At 40.8% G+C, this 15,717-nt stretch overlaps 1 protein-coding gene across 6 annotated transcripts in view; it reads left to right on the top strand.

Moving 5' to 3' along the window:
* Positions 1-15,717, top strand: part of PPP3CA (protein phosphatase 3 catalytic subunit alpha) — a 278,936-nt gene that overhangs the window by 157,096 nt on the left and 106,123 nt on the right. For all 6 annotated transcript variants that reach the window (XM_083835543.1, XM_083835544.1, XM_083835547.1 and 3 more), the window contains one exon: positions 5,075-5,275. In XM_083835543.1, the coding sequence (XP_083691669.1) occupies positions 5,075-5,275 (201 nt within the window). The remainder of the gene's footprint in view (positions 1-5,074; positions 5,276-15,717) is intronic.

The raw sequence follows: 15,717 nt of genomic DNA on the forward strand, positions 1-15,717 counted from the left end.
TATTTGGATTTTTACCAGTTAATGACATTTTTTACTCTCAACTCAAATAGACAAAAAAAAAAAAAAGAAAACAAGAACTTGCATATGTTAAAAGTGCTATTGTACAAAATTTTATATTTAAAGAAGTGATGTCTTCTAAGTAACTCACTCTCCTGTTTATTGCTCCTTAAAATACCTGCTAGGAAAATGTGCAGGTTAAGAGAAGATCACAGTGATCTGGTTGGATTGAATGGCTAATCTGTCACTGGATAACTTGTATGTGGAGACAAAAACATCATCCATCTATATGCTGCCTGAGGAAATCTGTGGAAAGGGACGTTTGTCATGTGGCAATTCTGCGCACTTTCTATACGTGTCAGCATTAAGAGAGATTTTGGCAGTGCTTTTTCCCCGCTTTCCCTGCTTTGGTGAGCTCTGTGCTGCCTGGGAGGCTTCGCTCTGTTCCTCTGTCAGCTATCAGTGACAGTGACTCATTCGCTAGCTCCTATCTGCCACCTGAAGTAAGTCGTGGAAAAAAATATTTACTTCGTTCTTTCCCTTTTGGTTCACAGAAACCTTGTAAGCCAGAAATTCACGGGTAAATGTATAAGAACATAGACAATCAGATCACAAAATGTTAAAAGTAGGTCGAAAGGTGATCCGTCTGCTGCTTTATGTATTGGCCAGCGTGACCGTGCACAGTGTATGTGAAATGGGGGTAGACTTTCAAAGTCAGCCTGAAAAAAATATTTAGGTAGCTATTAAAAATGTTACTGTCCTTGGAAAACGCGGTTTTGTTGGAGTTTCTGAGGTGGCAGGGAGACATTGCATGTATCTGGGTCCAAAGATTATGAATAAGTAGATGAGAGTGGGGTGGGGAAAGCTGCAGCGACCCTTTTGTGAGCTTTTCTTCTGCGTGTGGAGGAAGCATCGACCTGTTCACGAACCCGTGCTGTCACCACTGCTGCTGTGCCAATGTTTCTTGAAGTGCAGAATTGCAAATTGCCATCAAACAAAGGCAATATATTGTAATACTGAGATGATGGTAGGCACTGGTGTGTTTCCCCTACAAATGAAGAAGAAAGCATTTACTTATTTCCCATAGAAGTCCGTCATGCTCTAGCCATAGTTACAAATAGACATACGGCATTAGTTGTATGAAATTACAGGACGAAGTTTGTTACAGAGGGGAGATAAAATGCAAGGAACTTGGATATTGATGAAAGATAGTTTTTCTTACGGGCAGCCTCCTCTGAGAGTATTAATATAGTGTACAGCTTCATTTTGAAATGAATAATATATAAACACAATAATGCATTCTTTGCCGCATGCTTGTATTTTATTTGTGTGTGCGCACATGTTCAACACTAATTAAGCACAGCTCTTTATGGTTTATTTATTTGTTCTGGAGAGGCTGCTTAATATTTGAGAGAAGCAGTAACAATGTGTCTGACCTTTACCGTGGCTGTGTTATCAGTAAGATGGGTTCTGCAGGAGTCTGCAAGAACAGGAAAATAGCAGGTTGATCTTTTTCTCCATTTGCTGGAACACGTTCAAGAGACCGGGAAGCACAAGAAAAACAACTGCCACCACCACCAAAAAAAACAGTGAGTGGCTCAACAGTTTTCTTGTGTTTTCAGGTCTTGGGAGGATGCTGCTGACACGGTGAGGTAAAGGGTTAAAAATCTGTTTCATTGCTTTTTGCTATGGTCTGTGTTTTATTACCACATCCTGGTGATAGTATTTCATATGGCGAGCAGTTTTTCTTGTTTAATGCCAATACCAGGAAACAAATGGTGTGCCTTTAAAAGGTTTCAAACAACTATAAATGGAGGTAGCGACCAGGCCTTATATTTTCCAGAGTATGGATAGCGTGCATGACTTCTTTGTCTAGTGTTCTTGTGGGTTTTGTCATCAAACTTCTTCAAAACGTATTTGCTATATGCACACATGTTTTATGGCCTCTCCCTTTTCTTCATCTGAGGTTGCATCCCCATCTTTGTGCGGCAGAGACCCCAACTCTCGTTACAGAAGCACCCACCGGGGCAGTGCCAGCAGCTCTAAGCAGCCATCACCTCCTTGGGCTCTTCTCCAGGGCACCTCCAGCAAAGCCTTTGCCAGCCACCCAGTCCTGGCTCTGCTCTCCCCAGCCTCTGCCTCCAGCATTTTCCCTCCCAGGGTTTTTTCCTGCTAACACAGGGGCTGCTGCAGTATTTTTCCTCACCTCTAGATAATCAGAGTATCTAGCAGAGAATTATTCAAGTACCAGAAGATTTTGCTTCACAAAGAGATCAAAACTTAGGTCATTTTTTTTGTAAAGAGGGGAAAAAAGGTTGCAACTGATTCTTTTTTTTTATTTTTTTTGTCTTAGCTACATACTCTTCCCTATTGTGCATGCTGTGTGCACAGTTGCCGTCTGGTTAGGCTCTCAGTTTTATTTCTGACAAATACAAAACCACTGGGGGAGAGAGAGTTATTTGTTGCTTGCACTAATATCATAGGTTTAAGGAAAAGTAGAAAAAGCAAGCAGGTGTGGAGAAGCTGATAGATGCCTGTGTATTTGGATGGTAACGCTGTATAAAGCAATGGAAACTAAATGTTTGTTGTATTTATAAGAGGACTGTGATTGATCCTGGCATTTGTTGGCGATTCCAGTAATGAACTCTGTTTAACTGATTTCCACATGAACATGACCATTTCTTATGTTGTTCTGTGGAAGCGCTGTGTATGTGTATATACAAAATTAATATTCTCATAATGGAAGATGCAATTTGTGCTCTATTCAGTCGCTCATGTTTGTGCTAATTAATCATTAATCATCCGCTGTTGGAACAGTATCTTTTTTTCTTTAATTAGCCACTGGTACATGTTTGTTAGAAATCTGCCTGCAGAGCTTTTCCAGTGCTGCAGTGTGGGCCATATTTTTCTGTTAATCAGTAGGTAACATCTTATAGCTTGCTTTGTTTGTGTGCTTGCTTGCTTGTTTGTTTTGCTCTCTGTCTTTATAAATGTAAAAATCTCCTCGTGGCATGCATTTGTATATGGCGGTTACCTCCAAGAAGCAATATGCTGCATAGGTTTTTATACCGCGATCCCTTAGGGGAAGAAGAGAGGCTGCTGTCTTGCCAAGGAATGCAAGCTAATGGTAGCGCTTCTTCCAGCCACGTGGACTGGAGATAAGCAACAACTTTCTCCTCTCCTTCCCCCATTCAGGAAGGATGAAGGATTATTATAACTAGCTGGCCTTTTATTTAAGTTCTTCTCCAGCAGGACGATAAAGACGTGGAGAACTGCTGAGTTCTCCCTCACCTTCATTTATCTCACAATGATTTGTTTTTTTTTCTGTATTGTATAACGAATTGTTCATAGCCTGTGTAGATCGTTGACTTGCTTTTGAGGAATTGAGGCCTACGGTGGGTATACCTGAAAGAGACACAAAGCACAAAACCTCCTGATTTTTGTGAGTGTCGTGGGCTACGCCTAACCACAGTAGTTGCAAAAAGTAAAATGAGGTTTTGGTCTTTACCAGTTTAACTCTAATTATAGAAGTAGCAGTCAAAGCATGAACTAATTTAAAGCAGTTTAGGAGTTCTTGTAGATTGCGTGAGAAAACTGTAATGGATCTGGGGAAGGCCCTTCTGAAACCAAGGGCTGTGTTTCAACTTTGTTGTTCACTGCACACATGAATCCAGGTGGGGTCTGGGGCTTGACAGCACTTCACCTCTTCCCGATTTTGTTCCCTTTTCGGTCTGTTCTCCGGTTTCAGTGAATTTCATAGACCCGTATTCGTTAGTCCACACCAGAGTATTTCAGTGCATGGACTACTGGAGTCAGGGCAGCAAAAAGTTGAGACAAAAAAAGAAAGTGTTTTCTGAAGGCATGTGTGTTTCAAGTATCAGTGGAAAACAACTGCACAGAATGAAATTGTTATTATCTGCTCCGCTACTTCTGGTAGAAGTTCTTGGGTCAGGCTTTAAACGATGTGTGTGATCTGTGGGCTGCTTCCAACGCACAGGGATCGTGAAATGTAAAGAAAATTGAAACCAACAGACATACTGGTCTGCTGTGTCTCGTTTCTCACAGTGTAGCAGAGCTCCCAGGAAGAGGCTCGGCAGGGGACAAAGGCCCTTGGCAGGGCCCAGGTTGCTCAGGGGATGCAGGGCCGAGGTCAGCCCTGCAGCTGCCTCTTCCCTCTCGGAGCTCCCCTATAATCTGACTGTCCTGCAGCTGTGGCGGGGAGCAGTGCAATTACCCTGCAGCAGGCAGTGCCTAATGCTGCTCTGACCGAACCGTGAGGGAAAGGGGGTTAAGCTGGGATAACGCTCCAGCCTCATCCTGGCGGCCGACAGCATCACCTCGGAGCCTTCTCGCTCCAGCTGGCTTCGGGAGAGGGAAGGCGTGAGCGTCTGAAGTTTGCTCTAAGGCCGAGCCCGTACGTGACGGCAGTGCGCAGATTGCTAGTCGTTGCCGTGTTGCTAGGGCAACCAGCTGATTTATTAATTTATTTAAAACTCCAGGCCGATGCAGCTTTTGCTGGAGTGGTCTGCTTTGCGTGCAGGTGTGCTTTGGTGGTGGTGGAATGCGTCTCGTGTAACTGATCTGGAGAAGACATCTTCTACCTCCTCCCAAGTCATTACAGAGAGGACAGTCTTGGAGTTCAGCATTTTAATTGGAGTGTATCTGTGCATGTCTGTGCACAGAAATTAAATATCACACTGGTTTGTGCATCCATGTCGATGCTTTGCAGTGCTACCAGAGCACTGGAAGCTCCACTCCCTTCTTTCCCTGAAATCCCCATGCCTTTTTTTGTTTTGCTTGCACATATCTATCTGTAAATGTGGCATAAGTCTTCCTTTCAATTTTGTTATAAACACGAAACAGTTGTTCTCATATGCGTGGATAACTCAGTCTGCAGAATACGTATGCTTCAGTGATATCTTCATTTATGTACCCTTTAACCCACAAGATATAAGAGGCAGTAGGAAATTCATTCCAGTACTGTTCAGCAGCAGAGATGACTTTTTTTTGAAATGTGTCATGATTAGTAATAGAGGCTTTACTGTAAAAAGTGATGACACTTTTTTTCTTCATGCAGCTGTCCCATTTCCTCCAAGTCACCGGCTCACAGCTAAGGAAGTGTTTGATAATGATGGAAAACCCCGTGTGGATATCTTAAAGGCACACCTTATGAAAGAAGGGAGACTGGAAGAAAGCGTTGCTTTGAGAATAATAACAGAGGGAGCTTCAATTCTTCGTCAGGAAAAAAATTTGCTGGACATAGATGCACCAGTCACAGGTTAGTATGGAGTTATGATGGTGGAGGTGATGGTTGTTGTTTTAGGACGCGTTAAATAATACACTAGTGGATGCAGCTTCCTAAGGAGCTGAAAGGAAGCTTGAGAATAACTTACGCTCTTCAATTCTTTATACTCTCTTTGTCTCTTAGCACTAAGATAATGGAGGCCATCAAGCAGCTTGTAAGAGAGGAGATGATCATATCTGCTGAACTCCCAATGTTTCTAAATCAGACAATCTTTTTAGCCTATATGAGATGATTAGAAGGACTTTCTTAAACTTGAAAAAGGTGTCTGGCCTTTTGTACCAGGAATTAATCCAAAAATGTTATAGATGTCCTTTACCATAGTAGCACTATTCAGACATACACAGTTTGGCTCTGAAGGAACGATGGTGGTACAGTAAATGGAAATTTTAATTAAAAGTTGAGGAAAATAATGAGTACAGCAAAAAGGAAAAAAATTAACAGAGTCCCAGTTTGTGTTGCCTGGGGAATTAATGAATTGTGCTGGCTTCAGAACCCATTCTGCCCTTGACTATCAAATACTACCACCCACTCATTAATCCTCAGGAAATGCCTTATATTTTGAATTTCCTTCTCTAATTGTCTCCTGCCTCGACTACATTCTGAACGTATGAATGCATTTGCTTGTTCTAATGTGCCTCCTCCCCTGTTTTGTTGCTGTTATCAGATATTAATACATTTTTGGCATGAGATCTATCTGTGGCACAGAAAGTTAGTTGTGGGGCAAAAGATAACTAATTTTAGTCAGCTTAAACTGTGAAACCAAACCATAAACTTGGTTTAAAAAGGCAAGTCTTTTTGTCACTTGTTTTGTTCCTGGGGAGGCCCCCTCACCTCCCCAAGCAAACGAACAAAAATCAAAGAAATATTTTCTTCTATTCTTTCTAACCTAGAAGTGTTAGCGGTATTTGTCTTGTACTGGTAGCATTCACAAAAACATACATAGAAATAGAAAGCCTTCATTTTCAGGAAAACTTTTCATCTCACCAAAGAGCATAGTGTCTGGACTAGAATGATGCAGAAGTTATTAAAGCCTATAATTTTTAAAATGACATCCAAATAAGGGATTCTGGGCTGACCTGGAGAGGTAATGTATATCATCTCTTATGTAATAATTAGCTTGTCACGCTGCCTTACAATTCTGATGGAAAAGATGTCAATCATATTGCAGCTCAAGGATGAATAAAGGGAATAGGATGAATAAAAGGATCCCCTGAGTAGACTGAGAATAGTGTTCAACAGACATTTTCTTTGAAGGGAGAATACAGGCTGTTCAGGATGTTAAATGGAATAAGTTGTGGAGAGGCAGTACCATTGTCCGTAACTGAGTGGCAGACGTGCAGAAATTCTGCCTGCTGTTCTGTGGAATATTTAACCTACTGAGAGACAGAGACTGTGGGATAGGTCTGCTGTGTCCTGACTCATTTCCATAAGTCCATACTTGAAAACAAACAAAAAAAGAACATTAATTTTATTGCTTCTTAAATGCTTTTGAAGGTGTGTGGCTTGTTTTGAATTGTATTTTGGCGATTAATCTCCTGAAGGTTACCCGATTGTATATCACTGGTATAATTTAAGTCTTTGATTCTTTTTTCAGTTTAGCCTACGTCTTGCTTTTGAAATTATTCTTATGCGATGATTGTGGTACTGCAGCATTCTTCAGGGTAGCTGATAGGCATTCTCTTTTAAGCTAGCGTAGGAAGGCTGGACTCCTAATGCTTGTTAGTGGGGTAGCTGAGAAGTGCTAATGTTCTGTATGAACAAACATGAAAGCTGGAGTTGTGAAAGTGATCATCAAAAGAAATAAAAAATATGAAGGGAGGTTGGCAAAGCTTGTGAGACATTGCAAGCCTGACAATTTGCTTTGTATGAATAGCATGACAGCAGATGACTGGCTAATGAGAATATCAGTTGACCGATGGCGTGGTGGAAGTGCAAGGTATACAGGCAATCAAGAAATAACTATGGAATGGAGGAAGGCTTTTTTCAAGCATACAGAAAAATAAAATCACTGATATAGTGGAGAAGAGAATAAATTTATAGATTTCAGACATGGCAGGCAGTCTTGTTGAAGAGTGTCAGTCATTAATCATTAATATGAGATTCTTTGTGGGAGATGCATTCATCTTTTAGAAACATATCCCTGTAGCTGGTTGGTGAGATGATGATCATCAAAAAGGAAAGGGGGAGAGAGAAAACTAACTCTTGAAATAAGAGCATTGTGGATTAGTGCAATCGGATACTTGTTAAAAAACATGAAAAGTTTATTTTTCTTGAAGCCTTGTGCAGCTATCCCTTAGCTTGAAATGTCTTTTTGTTCATTTTGAGGGGCGAGATAATATTCCTCAGAAAAAATATCATAGTTCTGCTTATAAGTAGTAATATGAGATAGAGGGTACATAGAAGACCCTGATTAGAGGGTGAAGATGATTTGTATAATTAGGGGATGGGGCAGAGGTTCTGCGAAGAGTCTTAATGTGGAATGCATAATCCATTATTTTGTATCTGTGTAAAACTTATTCTGATTCAGTGGTGAGCTGGAAGTACCAATATGATTGTCATTTTGAGTTAATATATTTTGTTTTCAAATTTGTCAGGGCTTTCCAAATTCTCCTGATTAATTCATTTGAGACTTTAGCTCAAATTCCTACAGTTTGCTACACGCAAACTATGCATATATGTATGTTACAGCTCTGGCTTATAACCAAGGTGAAGTATCCCACAGTTGTTCCTCAGGGCTGCTGTTTGCTGGTATGAGTCTGACCAGAGCCTGAGCTAAGAAGAGACTCCAAGTCCATGCTTTCAGGGATCTCTTTTTACATCTGGAAAGCATTTAGGCAACTTTGTTTTGGCTTTTGAAGGTGAGTTTGGAAGGATGGAGAGAATTGCATCAAAATAATAAAAGCTATGTAGAGGGGAAGGCTGAAAGTAGGTATTAAAAATGGTCCCAAGGACTGCTCAGAAGAGAGCAGGGAAATGGTTGAGACTGGCCACTTGTCTTGGCCGAGAACGTGATGGAGGTGGAAAGCTTGGGAGATGAGGGGAATGAGGAGCCAAGAGCGCTGAGGCAGCAGGCGATGGCTGGTGGCTGTGCAGGCCAAGCAGGAGGCTGGCGGGGTACTGGGGTAGCTGGGCAAGGCACCTGGGCTGGGAGGCGGAGGGGGCACATGGTGGTGTGGGCCTGGCTGCGGTGGCAGCTGCCTGTGGTAGGAGCAGTTACCAGCACAGACCTGTCTCGTGGGCTCCACAAGGGTTGTGGGGGCTTCTAGCTCACTAGCCTGGGGAAGAAGCGAGCCAGGCACCCTGGGCTACCAGGATGCTGTCTGGTTGCCTGCAATACCTTGGAAGTAAGTATCCCTGCCAGCCTTCATCCCCAGGGGAGTGGGCAGCCAGCAAGGGAACGGGGATGCTGCCACCTTCCATGGCTTTGAATTGTTTGACTTCATCTACACCATCTTCTCTTGGAGGCATGTGGTCTTTTTCTTAAGCTCATGGGCTCGATGAGGTTGATGTACCACTAGCCTACAGCTGTTCAGTGTTCAGATGCAAGATGTCTGTATAGCAGCCTTAGAATTCCCCATCCTATATTATGTACTTAGCAATATAATGGCTTGTGGTGAAATTAGCTCCTTTTTAATTGGTTCTTTCAAAAGGCTAAAAGGAAGCATAACTCTGAACCTCCCTGATGGCAATATTACTGGAGTGACACCGAAGAACACTTGGGGATGCCAGATTTAGGATTGCCTGAATAGTTTTATATGGCCTTATTATATGCGTTTCATTGAACGCTCTTACCTGCATGCTGAGCACTTGCCTCTTTGACTTCAGTGCATAAGTGTACGTGTCGACTTCTGTGGCATTATCTATAAAATGGTAATTTTGGGGAGTTTTGAATGTGTTTAGTCAGAAAAAAAAAACTGTAGGTTGAGGCTTCGATGGGAATGTTGTCTTGCGTAGTCCCAAGCTGTAAAACAGACCTCTTGGCTCTCTTGTGTTGCAAAGACAGTAAGTCATGCGTGTCTTTTTGAAGTGATGAGATAATGTTATGCTGAGTGGTGTTGAAAGGATGTGAGCAAGTTGACCATGCTGTCTTCAGACCGGGGTTTATAAAAGTTTTGTAACTAAAGCATACTTCATGCAAGTGAAGAGACCACAACTTGGAAATTGGTCACTGTCAATGGTTTATTCTGTCCACTGCATTGAAAAAGGTGGAAAGTGACAATATGATGAAGGAATTTGTAGCATATGCGAGAGAGGTTGTACTTGAAACCTTAATTTTGTCACATCCTACATATGGAGGGTTTTTTCTCCTCATCATATTTGTAGTGTTCTCTTTAATTACTAGGTGTATGATTTATTGTCATTAGTGGGCCTCAATTCACAGGTCCTTTTCAGAGCAACAAAACCTTTTGAAACGTGATATATTGTTGTTTTCCTACATCTGCAAAAATCTCTACAAAAGGTTAAATAGTGTTATTCCATCCCCTCCAGATTAATAAAACAGAAGAAGTGAACGGTCATATTGTAGAATTTTATTTCAACAGTAAAGTAACTGATGGCAACAGCCAATTCTAACTTTAAAGCTGGATCTAATTTTGAAATTGGCTCAGTTTTGAGTCTAGTGTGTTGCACTTGATGACCTTCCAACCTTAACATTTCTGTGATTCAAATTTATACCTTCTTAAACAACATCAACTCCAGAGTAGATCCAGAACTTGAGTGGTTTGTCTAATATATTTCATTGTGCATCTTTTTTACCTTTTGAGTTATGTTTCTTGAAGACGTTGTTAGTTTTACAGATACTGAAAGGAAATACCATGATATCTTTTGTATATATGATAGCACGAGTGAATAAATTTGTAAGAGACTTGTGTTGGGGTCTTTAAGGTAAGTGTTTTTCCTGTTTATGTATTTTAAAATAAATTAGCATGTACTCCATTTATTCCTGTAACATGTGGCATCTCTCACTGTATACTCGGTGTACGCACCTTTTGGTTAGTCTCTGCCCATCATTACTAAGAAAAGTTTCCTCTAGTGAACTAAGAACACAAAAATCTAAGTCATACACATCTTTATAAACCTGTGCATTTTTGCACATGGTGCTTATATGTAATACACCCACATTACACAGGCAGCTAGCTGCCTGTGTACAGATATTCTCAATTCTGTTTGCCTGGGTACCATCACCAGCAGTAGCAATGACAGCAGTTTCTGGCATGGTGACAGTAGCCAGGCCACGTGCAGGCATGGCGTGGAGCTAGCATCTATCAGTCTCTCATTTAGAAGAACAGGAAAATAGAACCAGAGCATATATTTGTTTTACCTAAACTTTCACATCCTTTGTTGAGAATGCACTTACTGTGTTTTATCCTGTGTGCAAAGCTTTCTGAAATAGTCTGTTCCTTGGCTGTGTTGTTTGCCTCTACAAATGCTAGTTTTTGGAGTTTGCATGTTTATAGATGTTGTAGACACACAGAAAACACTGTTGCTTGCAGAGCCTTCCTTGTTATTTGCATTGCATAATTTAAGGTCGGTAAATACACATTTCCAATAGGCATATAAGTATGTTAAAGGATAACGCACCCACTTGCAGTTTCATTGTACTGTCTTTGGGAGAGGGCGCAGAATTTCATTGGGTTGGTTGAATGTCAGAATGGTACAGAAATACAACTTAAATACTTGTTTTGCTTGCTATGTTTGTATTGTACTGAGGACACATAGTTTCAGCAATTTGAATGAGAAACTGATTGGCTGGGGGGAGGCTGTAGGCATCTGAGAATGGCCCATGTGGGAACAACCGCAGCAGCTCTGGTGACCGTCAGAATCATTTGTTGGATTGTAGGCTCATAAAAACTATAGAGGGAAAGCCCTTTCCTGCCAGCATGTGCCTTTCTGATCTTTGAGGCTTCTGGATATTCCCCAGAGGCATTATTCCATGGGATGGTCAGGCCTCCTGGGCCTGAATGTTTCCTCATGTTCCACGTACATTTCTCCTTTAAACTGCATCAGTTAGAACTTTAGCTAGAAGCTTTCTACGCTTACACAGTGATGAATGCTAAGATGAGCTAATAAAAGTATTTATGCCCACGTTATAGTAAAAAGGCAATAATGCTTAAAATGGCCTCAAACTGTAGCACACATTTAAATGATCTGATGCAATTGAAGAGCTGAACTAAAACAATTCTTTCTGTTTTTTACGTTTGAAGCAGTTTGAGATAGAATTCCAGCATGGAAAATAAACAAGACTGCTTATTAGCGGCCTACAAGTAATGTAAAGTCTGTCTATATTAGCACAACGTCAAAGTTTGTCTGAAATTAACATTTCAGTAAAAGCAATTTTAGTTAAAACTTTTCTATTTCACACTTCAGTAATTTAATTTATACTCTAAACCTAACATACCGTGATTACTGTTGAGGACACTATTGGATTTCCAGGACACTGTTATAACTAAAATATTTACTTGTCTCGAAGAAAACCATTTGCATGGTCAAATCCTAAAACTTCCTCCCAAGTAGCTGGTGTTTTCAGACGCCAAGCCTAAATGCTTTAATGCTAGTCGGAAGTCTGGATGCCTGCTGCTTCTGAGGGTAAGTGTTAATCACAAGAATTTTTATTTTCCCATCTTTACCATATCGCATTCATTAAAATTATCTTTAAAGGCTGTCTTTAATGTTGTTTGTGATGCTATCACAGGGGTCTATACAGATGCTATATCACAGGGGTCTGCACCCTGAGCAGGGTGCTGGGGGTCCCCTGTAACGTCGTTTTCTGCACCTCAGCCAAGTAGTGGTATCTTTCACTTGTGAGTAACTTCAGCTGCTTTAACTGTATTGTACGCTTGCATCCTTATTTAAAACAAATGATGCTACACTGCTTTTACATGGCTGTGTAAGGCAGTTCTTTGACTCAATAAATAAACCAGACGTTATGAAGACGTATTTGCTATAATTTTTAAAGTGGTTAGGTTTACTCTCAGTGTATGCATGAGTGCAGTTTACTATTGTAGCAGTTATTTACCTTTACATATCACTGTTGAAAATGTTATTAGAATAGAGAACCTCCATGTTAAACTTCTGTTAAAAAATAATTTGATATAAACATACTGTTGAACAGCTAAAGTGAACTTGATTAAATCCTTTAATTGGCTTGCTGATTAAAGCTGACACTGCTCCAGCTATTTTGCATGCTTTATTGAGAACTCATAATAAGTCGAATCACTCGCGGCTTAAAAACTGAGACTTCTGAAACAAGGTGAAGATGTAAGGCTGTATGTATTGCAGTTTTTTGATCTGTTCCTTCGCTAAATGCTTCTGTCAGTTCCAGATATGGATTGAAATATGCCTGCCTGCATCCCTGGTAGAACAAAGTGATTGCGTCTTGTAGCTTAATTGAGCTGCCTCAGACATTAGCATCTGACATTTTGGCAGAGCTGATGTTTTCTAGTAGCAGCTGCCTAAATCTATCATTATTGCCAAGGCAGTGGATACTACAGACAGTATTCTTTACAACTACCTCACTTGTTCTTATAAATAATCCATTTATAGTTAACTTGCTGTGGTGCAGAAATCATAGTCAAATAATCCAAAGTGAAATCGTGGAGTCGTAGATTCCCTTCAGGTATGAAGCTTAATTTGAGGCTGTGAAATGGAGGATCAAATCTGTATTGGGCTTCAAGTCAGCACAGAAGTTGTATTGATTTTAAAAATAGGCACCAGTGAAAATACAAAAAACAAAACCAAAAAAAAAAACCTGCTTGCAAATACCTAGCCCTTTTAGGCCTTCGTTCTGACCGTTTAACTTTTATTTTAGTGTAGGGATGCTCCTTCATCATGTAAATGCCAATGACTCAATATAGCATGTTGGCGTTTCTTCTAGGGCTACTTCATGAAGACACAGAACAGCACATTATTTATTTTGTTTCTCAAAGATATATTTATTTTGAAACTTGCATATTTGTTTTATGATCACTTAATCAGTGGCACAACTGGGGTTAGCACTCGGTAGTTCTGTAGTTTTGCTCCTTGGGTTTCTTTTCAAAAACAAGCATGATGTTTGCACTGTGTAGTGCCTGTTAGAGATAAAGAGATCCTTTGTTCTTGCCTTTTGTGCTTTCTTCACTTCGCCTAGTTATCTCTCCTTTTGATTCTGGCCTCAGGTTAATTTAGCTCCATCTTAGGTCGTAGTTTATATTGGAAGGAGGTGTGGGAATCCAGTGGGATTGCTGCTGAAATCACAGCCACCCACGTTCCCTCCTCCTCCCCCAGTTTGGATTGCGGAGCTGCTGAAATGAGTAAGACAGAAGGGGGTAGAGGGAAATTCCAGCACACGTTTGCCTTTTAGTCCTTCGCCCCCAGCCAACCCAAAATCTAACAGTCGTGCACGAACTGGAGTGTCCCCCCCCTTTGTGCACGTGTGTGTGTACGTGCACGTGAGGAAAAAATAGAGGATAAGGATTTATACATAAGGGAAGGGAAAGGGAATTGATTGTGTTATTCACACCATACCTGCAACTGTAGAGCAGCCAGGGTATAGAAATCAAGCTGGGAACAGTTAAGAGAGAGAAGAAAAGGAACTGGAGGAGTGTGAGGGGGTGGACTAATAGCAAGACAGAGACAAACAGCATTTGTGTTAGCTGATCATTGCCACTTGGAGACTATATCCTGATGAGATAAACCACTACGTTTATCTGATTTGGGAGCTGCTGTGCAGATGCGTGCCCCTATTGCTTAGAATGCTGTTGCATTTTCGGAGCTAACACAAGCTGTCTCCTGTTTTCATCTGTGCTTGATGGCTGTGCAGCTAGCCTTTCACCAAAGCCTGGAAAGTGCAGAGGAGATCACTGGCAGGCTCTTTCTTAAGAGATACTATAAATATTACCTGCCTTCACTTAGGAAGAGCATGACTCCGAGAGCATTAGTATTGGAAGTGATGCTTGTAGAAGGATGTTATTCTGGGCTGGGTTCTTTTTCTGCTTCTCCCTGCCTTTAGACGCTTTTTCATTAGCATTTAAATCATTAAAAAAAAAAATGCTATCAGAGCTGAGATGGATACTTTCTCTATTTGGTTTTCTGCAATTTATCAAGATAAAACATTTATAGAATAATTTCCAAGTGTATATAATATTCTCTGTGAAGATTTTGCCTTTTAAATGGAAAATCTGCTATAGTTCAAAACATTTTAATTAGTTTAAAAGAATCTAGTAGTTCTAAATTGCCTTTAAACTCTGTAAAATCCGTGCTCTTTACATAAATGCACCAATTGTGAAGATTCATTGTGCTGAACCAGGAGCATGTTTTCAATCTGCAGTTGATTTCAGAGAATCTTGGCAAGTGTCACTGGTAGGATTGTGGCAGTAGTGTATGTGATTTGTGCTGGTGGTGTGTCCAGCCATATAGTCTTCCGCTGTCTCTAAGGGTCATTATCTGCCTTTCTAGGGTACCAAACTGTTAAAGGGTGAATGAGTTTCAAATTGTTCCTTGTTGCTTTTTTTTTTTGTGCATCCAAATCTAGTTGAAATTTATGCATTGATACCATTCAGGATGCTAATTACTTTGTGAAAATATTCTTGATAAGTGAGGAGCATCTTGCTCCTGGTCCTGAAGCAGGAAGTCCTATGCTATTTGGCTACTGCCTTTCTTTATTGTGTAAGTAATACCTGGAGCTTAGCAGTTGTGTTGAACCTCGTGCATCACTTGCTCTGAGTGTTGTGGCTTTCTGTGAGGTTTTTTGAATCCAGCTTGCACAGTCACCTTTAAAAGAGGCAACCTAAGGCAACAACAGCAGTGGAGTAAGCTCCGCTTAAGAGCCTGTGACTAAATATCAAAAATATTCTTCTGGTGCTTAGCTCAAGGGAAGGCACTACAGAAAGTCCTTCCGGCTTGTTAGGTACATCAGTATCATTGCTTTCAGAGGTTATGTCTGAAAATTGCTATGTTGATTACTGCGTAGAGACTTTTCCCCTCTGCTCCTTCTCAAATCTACCTCCATATGAAATTCTACTTTTACAGGTGGAAAACACCACAAAAAGATTGTTCCAATCAAAAGGCACAGAACTCTGAAACCCAAATGAATTGCTCATGAGAATTCACTGCAGGGGTTTATTCAGCCAGATCAAAAATTGTCTGAATAATGAAGGAGATAGAATTGAGTGAACTGTCAGATTTATTCTTTATTAACCCGTATTAATAAAGAAAACTTTCAAGTATCATTTTAAATGTTGAAACTTAAAAACCAAGCCAAGCACATTTCAGCTCGTCTTTCATGCGTGTTCTCCTGTGTTCCGTGCCCTCTGTACAGCAGTCTGAGAACTGCAGGGTGGCAGCATGGGTGGGAGGCACTGCCGGTGGTCACAGAAATCAGTCCTGTGACTTCATCCTTTGGCAAAGTGGCAGTGCAAAAACACTTCTATTTTCTTTCT

The sequence above is a fragment of the Anser anser genome (genome assembly GCF_964211835.1).
Source record: "Anser anser genome assembly, chromosome: 4".
Classification (NCBI taxonomy): domain Eukaryota; kingdom Metazoa; phylum Chordata; class Aves; order Anseriformes; family Anatidae; genus Anser; species Anser anser.